This window comes from Rhinopithecus roxellana, chromosome 6 (genome assembly GCF_007565055.1).
Source record: "Rhinopithecus roxellana isolate Shanxi Qingling chromosome 6, ASM756505v1, whole genome shotgun sequence".
Classification (NCBI taxonomy): Eukaryota; Metazoa; Chordata; class Mammalia; order Primates; family Cercopithecidae; genus Rhinopithecus; species Rhinopithecus roxellana.
Window position 1 is genome coordinate 34,996,303 of NC_044554.1, and position 22,874 is coordinate 35,019,176.

Consider the following 22,874-nt stretch of genomic DNA (forward strand, 5'->3'; position numbering starts at 1 on the left):
TAAAAGCTAAAGGTAAGCATTTTAATTATGTTAATATGTGAATAACTAACCATTTTCATGTTCATATATTGACCTACAACATATTAGAAATAAAAAATGATAAGAAATAAACATTATACTTACCCATGGTTTTCATTTGGCAGTAATAGTCATGAATATTTCCCGTGTCAAAAATCTTCTTCTAAGACATTTGTTTGAGCATTGAGTGTTTTTTTCACTGTATAGATGTATTTAAACCTAGTGAATCTCATTTTCTGACAATTAGATTATGGATCATATCCATTTTGTTTATTATGGTATATTGTGGGGCTGTATATCTACTTTCATGTGTGTAATATGCATGTAATTATATATCTGTATAAGTACATATACATTATGTATATAAAATACACATAGACACCCACATAAAATCAGATATTTTAAATTAAAAGCTTAGGATATATTCCTAGGAGTGGAATTTCTAAGTGAAAGAGCACTCTTCATTTGCTTGTTAAAAAAGAAATAAAGTCACATAAAAGCAGTTGATCTTTTTTCTTTTTTTTTCCCCCAGAGGGAGTCTCACTCTGTCACCCAGGCTGGAGTGCAATGGTGCGACCTCAGCCCACTGCAGCCTCTGCCTCCCAGGCTCAAGTGATTCTCGTGCCTCAGCCTCCCGAGTAGCTGGGATTACAGGTGCGGGCCACCACGCTTGGCTAATTTTTGTATTTTTAGTAGAGATAGGGTTTCACCATGTTGGCCAGGCTGGTCTCGAACTCCTGACCTCAGGTGATCTGCCAGCCCTGGCCTCCCGAAGTGCTGAGATTACAGGGGTGAGCCACCGTGCCAGGCCCAGTTGATCTTTTTTTTTTTTTTTTTTTTTTTTTTTTTTTTTTTTTTTTTTTTTTTTAATGATTAATAGACGATTTATTTAGGCAGGAATACATATAGTCATCATTGCCAGACTTAACGTGAGAGCTGAAATGTTCGATCCAATTTTCCTTCCCGGATAAGTTTTTCTTTCCTATCCCTGTCAGTTTTGATAATACAATATAGGAAGATGAGGGGCCCGATTCCAAACAGAGCTCCCATGAGTGAGTTTTTAGGAGTGGGTCTGAAATTAGGATAGACATTTGTTGTTCTTGCATAGGTCCAACGAAGCAAGGCAGGATTTTCGATGAGCCCTCGGCGGTTGGGATCGTTGTACTGAAGCAGGTACTCTCGTTTCAGCGGGCCAGGCCACCGCTCTTTAAACCTCACCTTGGGGAGGAAACCTTTAAGTGGGAAAGGGTAGCTTGAGCTTCGCAGTTGATCTTTAAACCTCACCTGTTGGGAAGAAAACCTTTAGTGGGAAAGGGTAGCTGACTCAGCAGTTTTACCCTTGTGAACCTAGATTCCTTTGTATTTGTCCTACCTTGATGGGTACTTCTATTATTCTGGTTCCTGAGAGGTTTCCTCTTTAAATCTCTGACTCAAATTGGAAATAATCTGCTACCTTTTGCTTCTTCTTACCATTACTTGATAAGTGGTAAATGAGAAAACAACAACAAAAAAGAAAAACACAGGCTACTCAGACTTGAATTCAACCTGTGACTTCAGGAAGCTGTGACTTAAGGGAGGTCTGCTTTGCCCCAGCTGCTAGCAGCCAGCCTCCAGCTATCAGGTCCCTCAGGGTTTGCCTCAGGCCCAGAGAAGCCTCATCCTAGTGCATGTGCTTCTGGTGTGGCCCACGTCCAAAAACTGATTGGGGTGGGTATATAAAGGCCCAGGCATTCTGGCTCAACATGGGAAAACTGATGGGCCTTAGGTATTTCAGAGCTGCCTGTGGGGTTGAATGAGTCTTTGTTGCAGTTACGTTGTAGGTTTTCTGTCTCCTCCTCCCTTCCACAAGCGTTTATCCCTTATAAACATCCTGCCTGTCACACTCCACCTTGGTGGCCACTTCTGGAGGATTCAGCCTGGGACAGACTGAGAGACCTTCATCTTTCCCTAATTACCAGCCTGAAGAATTTGCTGCATCCTACCGTCTGGGGATCATATACCTCACTCTTTAGAATCTCCTCCCTGATACTCATCTGCCACAAGAGACACACCCAGGGCCTTAGTGCATTTATACTGCAATGATTTATTTAAATTCACACAAAGTCAGATGTGGGACAAGCACCCCTTTCTCATCGTGTAGTTATGTCTTATGACTACAGATTCTTAGTGGATCACAGTAGTGAGACTGACACTTATTTCTCACAGTGCTGGAGGCTGGAAGTCCAAGATCAAGGTGCTGGCAGATTCAGTGTGTGGTGAGGTCCAACTTTCTGGTTCATAGATGGTACTTTCTAATTGTGTCCTCACATGGTGTCTTAGTCCGTTTTTGCACTGCTGTAAAGAAATAACCAAGACTGCGTAATTTATAAAGGCAAGAGGTTTAATTAACTCACAGTTCCCTATGGCTGGGGAGGCCTCAGGAAACACAATCATGGCAGAAGGGGAAGCAGGCACCTTCTTCACAAGGCAGCAGGAGCAAGAGGAGTAAGCAAAAGAGGAGCTTGCCAAACACGTAAAATAATCAGATCTCGTGAGAACTCACTCACTATCACGAGAACAGCATGCGGGAAAACGCCCCCATGATCCAATCATCTCCCACTAGGTTCCTCCCTCAACACCTGGGGATTACAATTCAAAATGAGATTATGGTTCCAGATTGCAAAGCCAAATTATATCATGTGGCATAGAAGTAAGGAACCTCTCTGGTATCTGTTTGTAAGGACTCTCTATTTTTTGGCCTAATCACATCCTAAAAGCCCTACTTCCTCCTACTATCACATTGGCGATTAGGTTTCAGTGAATTTTGAGGGGGACACAAACATTCACACCATAGTAATAATATTAAATTTAGCTCCAAAAAATTGACAAGAGTTCAGAACTGGGAAGAAACATCAATAACGTATACATCTTTTCAGACCTTATTAGAAACAGTCAGCAATAATGAAAACACATTTCATATCTAAACAGAAAGGTTAACAATGTATGTGATGATAACCTATTTCCATAAAGTAGGAATATTTACATCTTAGACATCATCTTGCTCCCCAGATTATCTCACTTTTAATTGTGGTTATTTCTGATTTTAAATTAAGAAATACTTTGATTCTCATCTCAGTTGCCATCGTATACATTTTGTATCTAAAAACTGAACAAATAGCTGGGCATGGTGGTGCACGTTGTTATCCAAGCTCTTCAGGAGGCTGAGGCAGGCGAATCTCTTGAACCCAGGAGGTGGAGGTTGCAGTGAACCAAGATCACACCATTGCACTCCAGCCTGGGCGACAGAGGGAGACTCTGTCTTAAAAAAAAAGAAAAAGAAAAAGAAAAAGAAAAAGAAAACTGAGCGAAATCTAAAAATAGAAGTTAAGACGTCACAGAATAGTGATAAGCTATTACAGCACTGAAAGAGAGAAGAAAATGTGAAGGTAATTGATGGTTGAATGACAACCTCAACTTGTCGAAAGAAATGATGAAAATGAGCATCAGTTAGTTAAAATAAATGGTATAGCCAGTATGAACATTTCTTTGGGCAGTGGTTTCCATTGAACATACACTATAAAAATCTCTGAAAAGTATTTCTTGAGCTATTTTTATTTATTTATTTTTTGAGACAGGGTCTCACTCTGACACCCAGGCTGGAGTGCAGTGGCACAATCATGGCTCACTGCAGCCCCAGCTTCCTGGTGTCAAGGGATCCTTCCACCTCAGCTGCCTGAGTAGCTGGAACCATAGGCAGGCAGCATCAAGCTCAGCTAATTTTGAATATTTTTATGGAAATGGGATCTCGCTATGTTGCCCAGGATGGTTTCAAATTCTTGGGCTCAGGTGATCCTCCTGCCTCAGCTTCCCAAAGTGCTGGGATTCCAGGCATGAGCCAGTGCACCTGGCCTGTTTCTTCAGCTAAAGAAGATACTATATTTCTTCATCTCAATGGTATTTTCAGAAAACAGCCAGCAGCATTGTCATTCATCCTACCAACTCTAGGACCAGATTTATTTTTCCTAAAAGACAGATCTAGCAAGGTATAATACCTGTCAACACTGAAAGACAAAATGGGAGACTATCAAACAGAAATAACTATAAGTCAACATCAACCTGACTGTTTCAGAAAAGTCAATACAAAGTCACTGACAGACACTGTCACTAGGACTTTTTGCTTGTTTTGAGGGCTATTGACACTTGCTCAGTATTATCAAGATTCGTAGCAAATGTTATGGTAAAAATTTTACTGGAGAAGTTATCCAGAAACACATATTCCTATCCTTATCCTGCCATTACGTGATTTTCAATAAGTTAGCTAATATCTCAGACATCAGCACTTTCATCCAGGGGTGTGAAGTCCTTTCATCTCTGTGAGAGCCACTTGCAGAGGCCATGAGGCACAAGGAGTCTCTCATTTATTCCTCTCCTACTCATTTTTACATTTGTGCCAATTTTTTCTTTTGCCTTTGTCTCTGATCACTTTCACTGGGAGTGACACAGAGAATGATACCAAGGGGAGTCAGGAGACCCACGCTCGTGCTCCATCTAGGATAAGCTTCTTGTGGGAACATCTTTTTCTGCTAGCCCAGCTGCTTTGAGCACAAACTGACTCAGTAAGACTATGTTATTTAATCCTGTAAATTGGTTAATACCATTAACCCACACTGCACGCATGGTTTATGAAGTTAGGGAAATGAAAAAAAAATTTCGACAGTCTAACGACCACCAGCACAATGAATGATTTATATACACGGACGCTACATTTTCTGTTTCTAACTACTGAACTCATTTCAAATGATCTTAAAGTGCTCTCTCAGAAAGCCTTCCCATGCTTACCCACTCTCACCCGTCCTCTGTAGCCCTCTAGAATTTCTGCTCATGTTCCCCTGGATACGACTCATCACCTCAGAAGAGAAGAACTTCTCTTTCTGTCTCTTGCTCTAAGATTTTTTAGATTACATTGTAGGACTCTAATCTCAATAATTTCTTCAAAATGTCTTTACTGTCTAGTAGTTTTAAAATTGATGCTCACGTGCTGCTCCATTGGACAGATGACATAAGAAGGCACTGACATTATTTTTCATTTGTCCTAGCACATTTAAATCCATATAAAGCTTACACATTAATATTTAAGACATGCAAATTAGTTCTTTCAAATATACTTTACCAGTGGAAAGCAGAAGTAGTAAATTAAGTGACTTGATAGCTGATGTGAAACAGATGAACCAGATGTATAGAATTACTGTGAAACTCTAGCACATTACCTTCTGGAAATTATTTTGTAATGATAACCAAATGAGATAACATATTGTATAATTTATCCTTTTCTTCATACATTCCCTAATTCAGTCTCTAGCAGTATTCAGTCCTTATTAGTTTCGTATTCAATTCAATATGCATATATTAGTTTTCTATTCTTAATATTCTGTTAGAATAATAAAAATATTCATGCTTATGTTCTCCTTTAATGACCTTATGATCCCAGTGGTCATATAAAATTTACATGCATTACCTAGTTGAGAAGAAATATAAAGCAATGATTAAAAGCTAAAATAGTGAGTAAAAATTAGAAAAAGGATGTGATTTCATGGAGAGGGAAATCAGTGTAAGCAGGTTGGAAGAGCATGCTAGAATTTCATAAGAAAAGATGAGTGAAATTTGCATGGAAAGTTTACATCCCTCTTTCCCCAACATAGACCCAAGTGATAATGTCTTATGAATGTTTTTCCTCTTTTGACAATCAGGAGGTATCTGTGTTCCTCTCATTTTTGCTACTTATTTTCAATTACAGATTTTTATTTCTTCACATATGGATTGTCAAACCTGCTAAGTTCTCCTGAATCGTGTGTCTTACTTGCTGTAGCATGACCCTTGTGTACTGCCAATAGTATAACTTTCCTTACATGCCATATTAGTTTACTTTCACACTGCTGATGAAGACATACCCGAGACTGGGCAATTTACAAAAGAAAGAGGTTTATTGGACTTATAGTTCCACATGACTGGGGTGGCCTCACAATCATGGCAGAAGGTGAAAGGCATGACTCACATGGCGGCAGACAGGAGAAGTAAGTTTGTTCAGGGAAACTCCCCCTTATAGAACCATGAGATCTTATGAGACTTATTCACTATCACAAGAACAGCACACGAAAGGTCTGACTCCATGATTCAATTACCTCCCACTGGGTCCCTCCAACAACATGTGGGAATTCAAGATGAGATTTGGGTGGGGACACAAACAACCCATATTATTCTGCCCCGACCCCTCCCAAATCTCATCCTCACATTTCAAAACCAATCATGCCCTCCCAACAGTCCACCAAAGTCTTATCTCAGCATTAACTCAAAAGTCCACGTCCAAAGTCTCATCTGAGACAAGGCAAGTTCCTTCTGCCTATGAGCCTGTATAATCAAAAGCAAGTTAGTTACTTCCTAGATACAATGAGGTACAGGCATTGAGTAAATATAGCTGTTCCAAATGGGAGAAACTGGTCAAAACAAAGGGGCTCCAGGCCCTGGGCAAGTCCGAAATCCAGCAGGGCAGTCAAATCTTAAAGCTTGAAAATGATCTCCAGGTCATGCTGATGCAAGAGATGGGTTCTAATGGTATTGAGCAGCTCTGCTCCTGTGGTTTTGCAAGGCACAGCCTCCCTCCAGCTGCATTCATGGGCTGGTGTTGAGTGTCTGTGGCTTTTGCAGGTGCACAGTGCAAGCTGACAGTGGATCTACCATTCTGTGTTCTGGAGGATGGTGGCCCTCTTCTCATAGCTCCACTAGGCGGTGCCACAGTAGAGACTCTGTGGGGGCTCCAATCCCACATTTCCCTTCTGCACCACCCTAGCAGAGGTTCTCCATGAGAGCCCCACCCCTGCAGCAAGCTTCTGCCTGAACATTCGGGCATTTTCATACATCCTTTGAAATCTAGGCAGAGACTTCCAAACCCCAATTCTTGACTTTTGTGCACTGGCAGGCTTAACACCACATGGAAGTTGCCAAGACTTGAGGGTTGCACACTCTGAAGCCATGGCCTGAGCCATACATTGGCCCCTTCAGCTACAGCTGGAGTGACTGGGATGCAGGGCACCAAGGCCCTAGACTGCACACAGCATGGGAACCCTGGGCCCAGCCCACAAAACCACTTTTTCCTCCTAGGCCTCCAGACTTGTGATGGGAGGGGCTGCCATGAAGACCTCTGACATGCCCTGGAGACGTTTCCCTCATTGTCTTGGCAATTAACATTCAGCTCCTCATTACTTATGCAAATTTCTGCAGCTGGCTTGGATTTCTCAGAAAATGGAATTTTTTATTGCATTGTCAGGCTGCACATTTTCCAAACTTTTATGCTTTGCTTCCCTTATAAACTGAATGCCTTTAACAGCACCCAAGTCACCTCTTGAATGCTTTGCTGCTTAGAAATTTCTTCCACCATATACCCTAAATCATCTCTCTCAAGTTCAAAGTTCCACAAATCTCTACGGAAGGGGCAAAATGCCGCCAATCTCTTTGCTAAAACATAACAAGTGTCATCGTTGCTCCAGTTGCCAGTAAGTTCCTCATCTCCATCTGAGACCACCTCAGCCTGGATTTCACTGTCCATGTCATTATCAGCATTTTGATCAAAGCCATTCAACAAGTCTCTATGGAGTTTCAAACTTTCCTACATTTTCCTGTCTTCTTCTGAGCCCTCCCAAACTGTTCCACCCTCTGCTTGTTACCCAGTTCCAAAGTCGCTTCCACATTTTCGGCTATCTTTTCAACAGTGCTGCACTCCTGCTACCAAATTTACTGTGTTAGTTTGTTTTCATGCTGCTGATAAAGACATACCTGAGACTGGGCAATTTACAAAAGAAAGCTTTATTGGACTTACAGTTCCATGTTGCTGGGGAGGCCTCATAATCATGGCAGAAGGTGAAAGGGATATCTCACATGGTGGCAGACAAGATAAGAGAAATCTTTTGCAGGGAAACTCCTTCCTGTAGAACCCTCAGATCTTGTGAGACTTATTCGCTATCACAAGAACAGCACAGGAAAGACCTGCCCACATGATTCAATTGCCTCCCACCAGATCCCTTCCACAACATATGGGAATTCAAATGAGATTTGGGTGGGGACACAGCCAAACCATATCATATGCTATTATTTATTTCTATTTACTTATCTTTTTTATTCCAACTTTTATTTTAGGTTCAGGGAATACATGTGAAGATTTGCTACCTGGGTATATTACACAATGCTGAGTTTTGATATATGAATGATCTTGTCACCCACCTATGAGCATAGTATCCAATAGTTAAATTCTCCCCTCTCTAGTAGTCCCCAGCTTCTATTGTTTCCATCTTTATGTCCATGTGTATCTATTGTTTAGTTCCCACTTATAAGTGAGAATATGTGGTATTTGGTTTTCTGTTCCTTCATTAATTTGCCTAGGATTAGGGCTCCAGCTGCATCTGTATTGCTGCAAAGGACACAAATTCATCCTTTTTATGAATACATAATATTCCATGGTGAATTTCTACCGCATTTGCTTTATCCCATCCACCATCGATGGGCACTTAGGTTGATTCCATGTCTTTGCTATTGTGAATAGTGCTCATGCAACCTTTTGCAATTTATCTTATAAGAGACCTTTCAGCAGTACCTATTTTCTCAAGAATGTCCAGACCCTCGTAAATGAAGTTATGCAAGATAAAGCTCATGTAAACCTCAAACAACCTTCAACATATGTATTACATTTGTGTTTCACAAATAAAGACAGTGAATAGATGATTAGCAGGGAGTTTAGTATGATGGAGGACACAAGATGAAGACAGCTGAAGCATTCTTTGTATCATATTACATCATATAAAGAGGTCATATCCGTTCACAGAAAATATTCCAAAGAATGATGCAACTAATAAAAACTTAATATAAGGAATCAACAATATAAGGAATCAACAGGGAAATTGGTTCTCAGTGCAAATGAGAAAAATAATATGTTCACAACTTTGGCTCTAAGGAAATGATTCTGATTATGGGCTGAGAGAGAAGAATGAGACAAGCAAATCTGAACACTCAGGACACAATTATTAACCTAAGACTTTTTACCATGTTGCGATACTACCAATGACTAATTTCCCCAGGATTAACACACAGTTATCATAAAGGGGAAAAAAAGCAGATTAAGGAAGAATGGCGAGAAACTTCTAGAAAGGGAAAAATGTTTTTACCAGATATGTAAGATGGGTGGTGCTCTTCACTTGCATAATATCCAGGCTGGCAGGATGTGCATAGGCAAGATGAGAAAGTATCTTTGGGAGCTCTAAGCTTGCTTCTCCTGTGCTTTTAGGATCATCTAGATCTGCCGCTCAGAAGATGCAGGGAATCATGATACTACTTTAGTGTTCTTAAAAATAAAATCAAAGCATCTTAAAAACTCTACAGGAATGATTATCTGAGGGAAACAGAAAACAACCAACAATGGCTTCTGCAAAATCATAGGGCACATGTTATGGTCTAAGCAGATCGCTATATAACATTGCTTCAGTAAAATCTGTGAATCGACATTTGTTGGCAATATGAGAGTTGATGGATTACAGCTTTCAGTTCATGTGCTCTACGCTGAGAACTCATCTTCCTTTTCCTTTGTAAGCGTGTGTTATGTCTTCAGGTGTGACATAACACTAAAGTCTGGGCTTCAGCTGATTCCCTAATGTACTGTACAGTCAGGTAACCAGTAACCACAGTACATTATAAATTCATAGACCAAGATGATCAGAGATCTGTAAAAAAATAAAAATAAAAACAGTAATTGTTTTATAAAAGTTCTATCTAAACAAATATTTTAATAGACTATCATGAAATAAAAATAAAATATACTAAATATCTGTTGTATTACTTCCATTTGATAATGGAGTGCTTCTTTGCATGCCCCAATTTATGTTTTAACGGATCTGATAATTTTAGTTCCTTCTGGGAATCACAGGCTGCATGGTCACTTAAAGCAGTGGTCCCCAATCTTTGTGGCACCAGGGTGTGGTTTTGTGAAACACAATTTTTCCATGAATGGGGGTCAAGGGAAATGGTTTGGGGATGATTCAGGTGCATTACATTTATTGTGCATTTTATTTCTATTATTATTACATTGTGATATATAATGAAATAATTATACAACTCACCATAATGGAGAATCAGTGGGAGCCCTGAGTTTGTTTTCCCATAACCAGATGGTTTCCATCTCAGGGTGATGGGAGACAGTGACAGATCATCAGGCATTAGATTCTCATAAGGAGCATGCAGTGTAGCTCCCTTGCATGTGCAGTTTGAGAGGGTTTGCACTTCTATGAGAATCTAATGCTGCCACTGATCTGACAGGAAGCAGAGCTCAGGAGCAATGGAGAGTGACCAGAAATACAGATGAAGCTTTGCTCACTCACCTGCTGCTCACCTCTTGCTCTGCAGCCCAGTTCCTAACAGGTCATAGGCCAGCAGCAGTCCATGGCCCAGGAGATGGGGAGCCCCGACTCACAGTACCATGTTGGGGCACATGGTACCTACCAGGGTTCAGTGTGGAGCCAGAAGAGCTGTAGTCTCAAAAGAGGAGTTATGTTTGCTAGAGAAAATGATTTTACTCCAAGCAAGATGTTTGGTTTTTTTTTTTTTTCATTTAGAAATTTTTAAACATAGCCATACTGCATCTTCATTTTCCACACTCATACTGAATTTCATTGGACCCATTTTAGCTAGGTGCAGAATCTTCTCTTGTTCTGGGCCCCATTTTAAATTGGAAGTCTATGGAGTGTTCAGTAATTTTATTAGAAATGAACATTAAAATGTGGCATATATTACCTTAAGAGTGTTAAAGGGTCCCACAAACGTTGTGTCTCTCTCTTAGTGTTAACGGTGGCAGAAATATTTCCTTTACTTTAAAGGTAATATTACAACATATCTCAAATATTGGACCTTAGAAATTTCACTAGGGTGGCAGATCTTTCCATTCTTGTGAAGGCTATTTCTAATCGCCTTTTTAATTCCAATTTTACTGAAGTATAATTGACAAAAAGCATATATTTAAGATGTACAACTTGATATTTTCATATCTATGTATAGTGAAATAATCACCATAATTAAGCTAATTAAGACACTCATCATCTTACATAGTTACCTTTTGTGTGAGTGTGGTGAGAACACCTAAGATCTTAACAAATTTCAAGTATACATTACAGTATTATTGACTATAGTCAAATTGTTGTACATTAGAGCTCCAGCATTTATTCTTTTTTTTTTTTTTTTTTTTTGAAACAGAGTCAGCTCTGTTGTCCAGGCTGGAGTGTGGTGTGATCTCTGCACACTGCAACCTCTGCCTCCCAGGTTCAAGTGATTCTTGTGCCTCAGTCACCCAAGTGGTTGGGATTACAGGCATGCACCACCACACCCAGCTAAATTTTGTATGTTTTAGCAGACACGGGTTTTCACTATGTTGGCCAGGCTGATCTCGAACTCCTGGCCTCAAGTGTTCCACCCACCTCGACCTCCCAAAGTGCTGGGATTACAGGTGTGAGCCACTGCACCTGGCCTTATTCATCTTCTATAACAGAAATTTTTAACCCTTTGACCAATATGCTCCCATTTCTCTCTCCCCCCAGCACCTCACAGCAACCATTCTCCTCCCTGTTTCTATGAGTTTGACTCTTTTGCATTTTACATATAAGTGAGATCATGCATTATTTGTCTTTCTATATCTGGCTTGTTTCATTTAACATAAAGTCCTCTGGTTCATTCACATTATCACAAATGGCAGGATTTCCCCTTTTTAAGACGGAATAATATTCTATTACGTGTGTGTATACAAATGAATGAATAATATTTTATTGTGTGTGTATACAAATGGATAAATAAGGAAAATGGTGTGTGTGTGTGTGTGTGTGTGTGTGTGTGTATGAATGGAACCACAAAAATTCTAAATAGCCAAAACAATCTTGAGTAATAACAAAGCTAGAGGCACCACAATTATTGATTTCAGAATACATTACAAAGCTTTAATAATCTAAACAGTGTGGAACTGGCATAAAAACAAGACAATGGAACAGAATAGAGAGCGAGAAATAAATCCACACATCTATGGTCAACTGATGTTTGACAACGGTGCTGAGAACATACAATGGAGAAAGGATAGTCTTCAATAAGTGGTCTGGGAAAACTGCATATCTACATGCATAAATTGCACCCTTATCTTTTGTGTATGAACCCACATCACATACAAAAATAAACTCAAAATGGATTAAAGGCTTAAATGTATTAATTTCAACCAGAGCAGACTTCAGTGCAAGGAAAATTATCAAGGATAAAGTTAATAGATAGTACTAAAATCATCAATTCCCCAAGAAGACATAATACTTAATGTGTATGTACCTAGTAAAATGTCAAAATACACGAGACAGAAACTGAAAGAACTGAAAGAAATACATGAGAAAGAAACTGACAGAAACTGAAAGAGGGAGATATATAAATGCACCCCTCTGTTAGTAGTGGATGGGAGCGAATCACGATCCTCAAAGACACAATTTCAAACTCCATGATCCTGACTGTTGAAATCACAGAAGATCAAAATCCTTAAATGAAGTCTAGAAAATTATAATCCTGAAATATCAAAATCCCAAAAATATAATTCTGGAAAAAATACCTTAAAATTTTTTAAAAAGATATTTATTTACATTTTTAAAGAGGATTTATTTAAGAAACATAAAAACATGACAGAACGTGTTATAGGCCAGCTTATGCAATAAAATAAGCAATAATATACATATTTTTGCAAGCATAAACACTCAAGTATGCTAATGACAGTTGCATGGGTATAACAATTTTGAACTGACAAGTTGTCTTCAGAAAGAAATAGGTCAAAAAGCAAAATGTATAAATGCATGTCACTATGGTTGATAATTGTGTGTACACCAAAATTTATAACTTCAGTCATATGAAATATTGTAATGGACAACCTAAGTCTTTTGGCAAGATCAAGCAAAAACCCTGGGGATGACACATTGCATCATTATACCAGTCACCCAAGGAGCTATGACCTCAAGAAATACTATCTTTCACAAACGCAGATGTGCAAAAGGACCTCTTGTAATTTACTGAGGAAGTTTCAGTGTTTTTATGCATACTCACAATGCTTAAACATAAAGTCAATGTTGTCATAATGCACGTTCACAAACTCAAATTTGCAAAAAATGCATAAAATAAATTAGAACTATTTAAAAGTCTTTACACAATTTATTCCTCCAGTACTAGGAATGAAGATTAAGTATACAGTATAATGATTGTAAAAGATAATGCTGACAATATAAAATAGTGGAAAAAACTAAAACAAGAAAAACAAAGGAGAAAAAAATGCAAAAAAAAAAACTAAAAAGAATATTTGACATATGAAAAAGTGTATTATAGGACTAAGTTGTGGGCAGTTGCATAGAGGTAGTCCATAAAATCTGGCCAACTTTCATTATCATTAACTATTTTTGAAGTCTTGCATCGTGATGAATAGCTGCTTTTGTTCTTTTAAAGCATGGCTCTCCTTGGAGACTATGTTCACATTCATCGTCTACATGGCATTGGTCTTTTTGAAATTCTTCTGTGATTCTATATACTTTGACATGAGAACTCCCAATTAAATGTTTCTATTTTCTGTGGCATGCTTCTTTGTTATTCCGGTTAGGCTAAAATTCATTCGGCGTGTACTCACATGCTGACCATGAATTTCTCAGCAACAATACTGGTGAATGAACAGCAATTCCATTGCATAAGTGTCTTCTAATCTACTGTGCTTATAATTATTTTCAAACTAGTTGTTAACTTTGCTGGCTTCTTCAGACAAATGTGTCTTTAATTCATTAAAAGCTTCTGGGATTTCATCAGTTGGGAAAAATGCCAATGCAGACAAATGACATATTTTTAAACAAAAGCTTTTATTGGGTCTTATCACGTGGCCAGTCCACTCATCTGAGTTTTCTACCAAATGCAAATGAAGACAATACCAAGGTAATAATTTTGCCTAACATGATGCAACTTTCAGGATGCAACTATCCTGCATGCATCTGAACATGCACTGATCTCTTCCCCAGAATTCAGGTTTTCATCACTCAGAATTTTAATATATTAAGATTGTCATTTTTGGCATTTTAGACATCAGCTATTTTAGGCGTTGCAGATTTTGATCTTTTGGCGTTTCAACATTTGAAATTATGGTGTTTGAGATTTTTGTCTTTTGAGATTATAATCCAAATCTACAATGGACAGTTCCAGCAGGCAGAAAATTAGTAGGAATACAGTTGAACTGAATAGCACCGTGAATCAACTGGACCTAACTGAAATGTACAGATTACTTCATCTAGCAATAGGAGAACACACATTTTTAAGTTCACATAAAATATTCAACAAGGTAGACCATATTCAGAGCCACAAAACACACCTTACCAGATATGAAAGAATAGAAATTATACAAAGTATGTTCTCATGCCACAGTGGAATTAAGCTAGTTATCAATAACAGAAAGACATCAGGAAAACCCCAGTAATTGGAAATTTTAACAAAACCTTTCATAAAAAAATGCCTGGGTCAAAGAAATCGCAAGAGATATTTATAATATTGTTAAAATAAAAATACAGTTTATATAAAAACTTGTGTGATGAAATAAAGCAGTGCTTAAAGAGAAACTTACAGCATTGAATGCATACATTAGAAAAGAAGAAAGAAAATCAAGAATCCAGGCTTCCACATAAGTTTCCATTTTGAGAAACTACAAAGGAAAAGCAAATTAGTGCTAAGAACAAAAAAGTCAATAATAAACATTAGAGCAAAAATCAATGAAATTGAAAACAGAAAAATCAATAGAGAAGATCAGTACAGTTGATACCCCTCCAGCCAGATTAACTAAGAAACAAAGAAAGAAGACATAAATTACTAATACAGAGTTGAAGGAGTGGCCATTATTATTGATCCCATGGACATTAACAGGATAATAAAGGAACATTTTGAACAACTCTATGCTTACAAATATGATGAACTAGATAATGTAGAACGATTCTTTGAAAGGCACAATCCATCAAAATTCATAAAAGGCAAAACAGATAATCTGAATAAGCTGATATCTATTAAATAAATTGAATCAAGAATTAATAACTTTCCTGAAGAAAAAGTATAAGGCCCAGATGGGTCCACTGGTGACTTCTAAACATTCAGGGAAGAAATTATACCAATTCCATACAATCTGTTCCAGGAAATTAAAGCAGACTGAATATTCCCCCAGCTAATTCTAGGAGTCCAGTACTACCTTAATACCAAAACTAGACAAACACATTACAGGTAGGGAAAACTACAGAGTGATACCACTCAAGAACATATGTGCAAATGTCCTCAACAAAATATTACCAAATAGAGTTTTATAATGTATACTGATCATAATACTGACATTACAATCATCATAATACATTATGATCAAGTGGGATTTATTCTGGTATGCAAGGTTGAGTCAACATTCAAAAATCAATTAATGTAATCCATCAAATAAACAGTCTAAAGAAGAAGAATCTATAATTATATCAATTGATGCAAAGAGAGGAGTTGACAAATTTTAACACACATTCATTATAAAGAAAATCTCTAAGCAAAGTAAGGATAGGGTAGAACTTTCTCAACTTTATAAAAAAGATCTACAAATAACCTACAGGTAACATATGTCACACGTCATACTAAGAAACTAAAAGCTTTACACTAAAATCAGGAACATGGCAAGTGTGTCTCTTTTACCACTTCTGTTCAACGTTGTATGGTAAACCCTTGCTAACGCATTAAGAAAAGAAAAGGAAATACAAAGTATACAGATTGGGGAAGAAGAAATAAAATTGTTTTTCTTCACAGATGACATGATTATTCATGTAGAAAATCCCCCCAAATTAGCGAAAATACTCCTGAAATTAATAAATTATATAGCAAGGTTGTGTTGTAGGATATAAGGTTAACATACATATTGCTTTCTGACACTAGAAATGAGCAATTGGAATTTGAAATTAAAAAATATTATTCCATTTACATTAGCACTACAAAATAAGTACTTAGGTATACATCTAACAAAATAGGTACAAGATTTATATAAGGGGAACTGAAAATATTTGATGAAAGAAATCAAAGATCTAAATAATGGAGAGATATTCCATGTACATAGGAAGACTCACTTATTGTCAAGATTTCAGGTACTTCCAAATTTACTGATAGGTTCAATACAACCTCAATCAAATTTTAGCAAGTTATTTGTGGATATGGCGAACTGATTTTACAGTTTATATGGAAAGACAAAAGACACAGAGTAGCCACACAACGTTGAAAAAGAGGAATAAAAATGAATGAATGATACTATCTGATATGGTTTGAGGCTGTGTACTATGCTCTTATTAACTCAGTCTGACAGCTACTATTGGCACAAACTCTGCTAGTATCGACCATTTCCAATATTAGAGATAGATTTCCTATAACATCAATGATAAATAAGGCATTAAAAATGTTAGACATTTTAGTGGGTATATAATAGTATCTCATGGTGGTTTTAATTTACAATTCCTTGCTTACTATTGGTGGAAAGCAGCATTTATATGTTTATCAGCCACTTGTATTTTCTGTAAGATTATCTGTTCATATGTTTTGCTAATTTTATAAAATTTGGTTGTTTATATTTTTGTTGATTTAAAGGAGTTCTTTCCATGTACTGTATAAACAGTTCCATTTCTGGGTACATGTAGTTTCCAGAGGATCACTTGGTTTGTGGCTTGCATTTCTTCTTTCTTAATGGCGACTTTGATGAGCACAATGATTAATGTGAAGAGGTCCTATATTTATCAAACTTAAACATTTTACATCTAGAGATTTTTGTGTCTTCTCTGTGAATTTATGCCTATCCAGGATTATAAATGCATTTACCTATCTTTTCTAAAAGATTTATGTCTTCAGTTTGTATGTAGAGGTCTATAGTATTCCATTTTAAGGTAGCATTTATTCTAGCAAAAGACAAAAAAAAAAAAAAAAGCCAACTTACATATTTTGCAGGGAGCAAGGCTCCCTCCCCATGGTTCCCTTTGAGATGTCTCAGGTCAGTCTCTCCTTCCTCAGTGCCCTCCTCAGGGCTCCCTTGACCTCTGCATTCCTCAGGCTATATATCAGGGGGTTCAGCATTGGGTTGAAAAGGCTGTAAAACAGGGAAAGAACTTTCTGTTGCTCCTCAGGATGGTGGGACTTGGGGGCCATGTACATGACAATGGCACTGCCAAAGAAGAGCCCCACCACGCAGAGGTGGGAGGAGCAGGTGGAGAAGGCCTTTCTGCGGCCCTCCCCAGACTGGATCCTCAGCATGGCCGCCAGGATGCATGAGTAGGAGACCAGCACCAGGCAGAGCGGCCCCACCAGGATGAACACACAGGGTGCAAAGATGACCACCTGGTTGAGCCAGGTGTCAGTACAGGCCAACTTGAGGACAGACAGGATTTCACAGAAGAAGTGGTTGATTTCATGAGGCCCGCAGAAGGGCAGCCTCAGGGTGAGAATTAAATGGACCAGAGCCAGGAGGAAGCTGAACACCCAGGAAGCCACAGCCAGGACAGTGCACACTCTCCAGCTCATGAGGACGTTGTAACGTAGTGGGTGGCAGATGGCCACATAGCGATCACAGGACATCACCACCAAAATCAGTCACTCTGTGTTAGCAAAAGCCAAATACAAGAATGTCTGCATTATGCATGGCAAAAAGGAGATTGTTCTTTTCTTGTTCATAAGATTTGTCAGCATCTTGGGAACATTGTTGGAAGCATAGGACATGTCAACAATGGCCAGGTGTGAGAGGAAGAAGTACATGGGGGTGTGAAGCTTAGAGTCCAGGCAGATAATCCCAAAGATGATCCCATTCCCCAGCAGGGTGAGTGTATAGAAGACAGAGAAAAGTCCACAGAGGAGAATCTCCAGTGCTGAACCAACCTGGAATCCCAGCAGGGTGACGTCTGTGATCCATGTCTGGTTGCCTTCCATGTTCTTGTGGGAGAGAAAGATAAATCTTCAGCTAGGAGAGGAAGGTCAGGGCTGTGGGCCAGTCAAAGATGCACAGAGGTGGCACTTAGAAATTAAAACTTTGAATGGATATTCTAGAATATATTCTCAGATATGTTGCCAAAACTAACCAGGTGTGCTCATAAAAATGAGAAAAAAATCACATTGTATCAATGGGAATGAGATTGAGAAATGAGATTGAAAAATGAGAAAAAAATCACATTGTATCAACACATATACAGAATATATACATGTATATGTGTATATATATTTGTGTGTGTATGCATACATGTATGTAACATTTAATACAGTATAACATAACAGGATCTATTATAATATACCCTACATAAGAGGATACACATGCACGCATGTGTTACTTTGAAGAACTCAAGTATCCTTGCTTGCCTTTCAGTGGGAAATCTTGATTTTTACATAGTTTGAGAAGAGAGGACCATGAGAAATGTTGCAATATGAGGTGGTTTTGCTTGCTCGTCCTGCTTGCCTTCTCAGTCTGAGATGTGCAGGGACCGGTACCCTCTGTTTGCCATGGTCTTGCTCACTGTCCCTCACCTCCTTACAGACTTTTCTACCCACTTATTTCAGATTTGAAATCCCTTCTAAATAACTTTCAATTTTGTAGTTTCTTTAAAACTTTCTAAGATGCTCCTTTTCAGAAGATGGCCAGTACTCCCTAGCAGCTCCTTTAGGTGCCTCTTTTCCATATCTGGTATTTGTAGTTTTATTTTCAGAGTTTCCCTTACTTCTTCATCAGCATCTGTTATTGTAAATTAGGCATGAGTGAAAGAATTCTTGGCTACATACAATGAATACATGCATATATCTTTAAAATAACTCAGTATGGTGTCATTTCTGAGGTCTTTTAAATAATAAACTCAAAAGAAAAACCAATTTACATTAAGTGGTTACATTTAAAGATTACTGCTGTATTGTAATTGTATTTTCTTGGGCTCTTTTCTCGATTATAACTTCATACGTTGACATGTCTCAGAGCTTATCTTACTTTCTAGTGTGACAGAGCCTTTTGTCATCAATATATTCCCAGCTATGGCAAGTTGGGTTGCTGTCGGTTCCCCTAACTGCATTCTTCTCCATCACCTGTGACCATGCCAGCAGCCCTGTTGCTGTTCAGCTGGATCCTGAGCAGGTGACAGGGATAGGATCAGGTGAAGTCCCAGCTGGTGAGCTTTTTCTAAGGAGCTCTTCTTAGAGGGCCCCGGGTCTGTTCAGCCAGCAGGGGGAGACCAAGGGCCATGAGAAGGATGGATGGCGTCATCAGGTGGAGAAACCATGTGACCTGTTGCACTTCACATTTATTCCAGAAACAGCCTGAGGACTATCTTTATTTTCAAGTCAGGCTAAAGGTTCAAATCTAACAGGATAATTTTAAAAAACAATTCTGATTCTCTTTATTTTAGTAAATACATAGATCCTCAAATTTATGTATTAAAATAGGACATTATACTGAGTATTTTAAAATTACCAGTTTTCACTTAATATAATACTTTTCACGTATTGAAATTATATTTAATGGACATTATATTAAAGCCACACAATATTCTGTCACAATTTATTGAATTTCTTACTGTTGGAAATTGTTGTTCTTATTTCTTATTTTTATTGGCAGTGAGATACATTTTCTCTTAAACTTAAAATTTGCCTATATTCGTAATTACTTATGAGAGCATATTCTAAAAGTGAAATTGCAGATGCTAAAGATACAGAGATCTCAAAGGTTTTTATCCCTATTTTAGCTTCCATCTAGAAAATTTGATCAATTTCAGTTCCCTCCCACAGTGTGTAAGAGTCACGTCTCTTTGCCACATAGTCAGTACTAGGCATTACCAATTACAGTCTCTGTTAATTTAATAAGCAAACAATATTATGTAATTTATATTTGTATTTCATACATCCCTTAAGGAATGATCCTTGAGTGCATGATCTGTTTCAGCCACTGTTCTAAGCTTTAGAGGCACAGCTGTGAATGATGTAAACACGTTCTGAAAGGGAGGCAGATTATAAAGAATATTAAGGTGATGTAAGGAAGGTGTTTAAGGATTAAGGAAGATGTTTTCTTCCACACCTCACATTTCTGTTTAGGGAAGAAAACCTCTATGCCCCTGGATAAATTGTTTTAGAGTATACCTGCCTCTCTCTGTCCCCTAATTGATGTGATTTGTGAAACATGAAAGAGAAACTGAGGATGACTTTTCTCTGTTCTCTGTTTCACCCACATGCATTTCTATCCGCTTGGGATTAAGGTATTGGGAGCATGTTCAGTCCCATTTGGAGGTGGGGGAGGGGTGTCAGCTAACGGTTGTGATTTTAATTTGGAGAGAAACTTTGTTGAAAATATAAACCATGCTTTTCAACAGACCTTATTAATGAAATATCTTCTTGAATTATATCTGATTCTTTTTTGTATTATTCAACTTATTTTTTTCCGGACTTGGAACAGAGAGAGGGTATGATTCATTACCGCCCTAAAAGACCAGGAGTAAACAAGTAAAGATAATCGCTGGCCATGAAAAGAACAATGAAGGAAATAATCTAGGTAAAATAACAGAAAGTTACTTGATTTGAGGGGGGTCTCCTTTAGGTAGGATGGTTGGAAAAGGTCTCTCTTAAGAGGAGACAGGTGAGTGGAACCTCAGCCATGAAGGCCACAACCCTGCCCAGAGCCAGAGGAGGACCGTTCTCTACACGGGGAACGGTAATGGAACAGTAAACGCAAAGACTCTGAACAAGAAGCACTTGGTGAGTTCTGGGAAGAAAAAGAAAGAATCACAATGTACCTGAACCACAGTGAGCAAGAGATTGTACTTATTCTTTGTAACCTTGTTTGTATTTTTGACAATCTGAAATTGACGTAAAAATTCGTAAGTTTAGCTGATAAATATACTTGTGACTTTATAATAATTGATTTACTTTTAGATTCATGAAAGCAGAATACAGTTAAAAGATATGTACAGAACTTCCAATGAGCAGATATTTGAAATAGGAAACTGTTTAATTTTTTGCACAATATAGTTTTCATGCCAGAATGGTAGTTGTCAATTTTTGGACACAGCAAATGTTGTGTTAATGTCCCAATGAATCAAGCTGAAAAGGAGAAGCCTTTTATCCTTGAGACCTCCAGGGACATGGGTATTTTGCATATTTTTAGTCCCTTCTGGCTCCCATCTGTGGTGTACACATCTGTGCTCCTACTATTCCAAGGCCAGTGACCTAGGTAGCAGGCATTTGGATGCGTCAGCAGTAAAAATAATCCAGTCATTACCAAATAAATACAACTGTTTGGTTAATCTAAATTCATAATTAAGCAAATCTGGGTTTATAGTTTTATTTGTAATTTTTGTAAAGTGTAAGGAATTTCAAGGAAAAAAACCCCAGCAGCCTAGATTAAACTATTTCTAAAGAGCAGGAATAAAGAAAGAAACAAATAGAATTCTTAGCGAAAGTGAAATTTAACCAGATGTGAACTACATCCAAAGTGTATAAAACTCCAGCTATCAATTGTGCTTTTAACAGTTGTGTACAAGAGGCCACAAGGAGAAAAGTCTATAATAGTGGCTACCTACACACAGAAATTGTCAATCAGTTCAATTGTGAAGTTAAGATCAGTAAACAAATACATAGTTTAAGAGGAAAATAGTTTTTTTCCTTTTATTTATTGGCATCCTTTTGTATTTTGGATTTCACAGTTCAAGGAGTCAGACTTTTCTTTTAGAAAAAGCCTGTGGCGGGTTCAATAAAGAACCAGATACCTGAAAGGAAGATTTGTTTAGGCGTCCACTCCAGTTACACTTTACAGAACAATCTTCAGTGGATGGAATAAGGGAAAAAACTACATGGATACATTTTTCTGTTCTTAAAGAGCAAAGCAAATTTAGCAGTGACAGAAAAAAATATGATCTCTGAATAAGAATGAATGCAACAGGAGTAACAGTGTTGGCCAGAACACTATTCCAGTCTTGACTCTGAGCAATGAACATGACGCGTTTGAGTCACACATTCTAAGGCTCATTATTGGCAAATGTAAAATGTTGACCGCAGATACCAAAAGGACTGATGTGAAGAAGAAGCACCATCACACTGGTACATTACAGGAATTTAATAAATGTTAGCTGTCACTAATAATATTAAAGAGATCATAAAATTGAGGGAAGTATTAAAGCATAGGGACTGGAAAGCCAGTGCAATCATCATGGTGTTGCAAACACTTTCACTGTTTATCTTGCTTTTCTTTTCGGCTGTTTTTGAGTTTAAACATAAGACGCACATTTTGCTTTGATTTCCTAATAGAAATGTTCCTGTATTTTGATTTTTAAAATTAGAAAGCAATTTAAAGAAATAGAAGATTCCTTTAAAGTAACCACACTCCCTGACTGAAGAAAAAAAAAAAAATACAGGCTGTAAAAGTAAAAGGTCAATCCCACCATGCTAAATATCCCAATGATAGAGAGAGGATTAATTTTTTGGAAAGAAAAGGGGGGCATATTTAGGGTATTTAGCACTGACACAAACGAAAAGTTTCTATTGAAAACTGTCTTAGAATGGGAGCCCTGGGGCCACCAGCAGTGGGGCTGTGGGGCAGCACTGATTTGTCAAATCTTTGCAATTACTCAGAAATAACTTGCCATCTCCAATAATATACTTTGACACTGAGCTTAGTCCTAGGGAGCAGCCTAGTTTTGTTTTGTTTTGTTTTTTTGAGACGGAGTTTCACTCTTGTTGCCGAGGCTGGAGTGCAATGGCGTGATCTCTGCTCACTGCAACCTCCGCCTCCCGGGTTCAAG

At 38.0% G+C, this 22,874-nt stretch overlaps 2 protein-coding genes across 2 annotated transcripts; both read right to left on the bottom strand.

The window, feature by feature from the left end:
- Positions 1 to 838: 838 nt before the first annotated feature.
- Positions 839 to 2,051, bottom strand: LOC115898156 (NADH dehydrogenase [ubiquinone] 1 beta subcomplex subunit 4-like). Its single transcript, XM_030931974.1, has 2 exons — positions 2,001 to 2,051; positions 839 to 1,302 (listed from the first exon to the last, which is right to left on the bottom strand). Exons 1-2 carry the CDS (start codon positions 2,049 to 2,051, stop codon positions 943 to 945), a joined length of 411 nt encoding a protein of 136 aa, XP_030787834.1. The 3' UTR covers positions 839 to 942.
- A 15,055-nt stretch (positions 2,052 to 17,106) lies between these two features.
- LOC104674938 (olfactory receptor 2A14) lies at positions 17,107 to 18,039 on the bottom strand. The gene is given in 1 exon segment (XM_010379423.2): positions 17,107 to 18,039. A coding segment is annotated over 1 exon segment (933 nt).
- Between the last annotated feature and the right edge of the window lie 4,835 nt (positions 18,040 to 22,874).

Coding starts and splice junctions, on each gene's coding strand:
- LOC115898156 (XM_030931974.1), bottom strand. CDS start 2,051: ATGAGTATCAGGGAGGAGATTCTAAAGAGTGAGGTATATGATCCCCAG. Junction 1,303..2,000: donor AGGTATATGATCCCCAGACG/GTAGGATGCAGC, acceptor TCTTCCCAACAG/GTGAGGTTTAAAGATCAACT.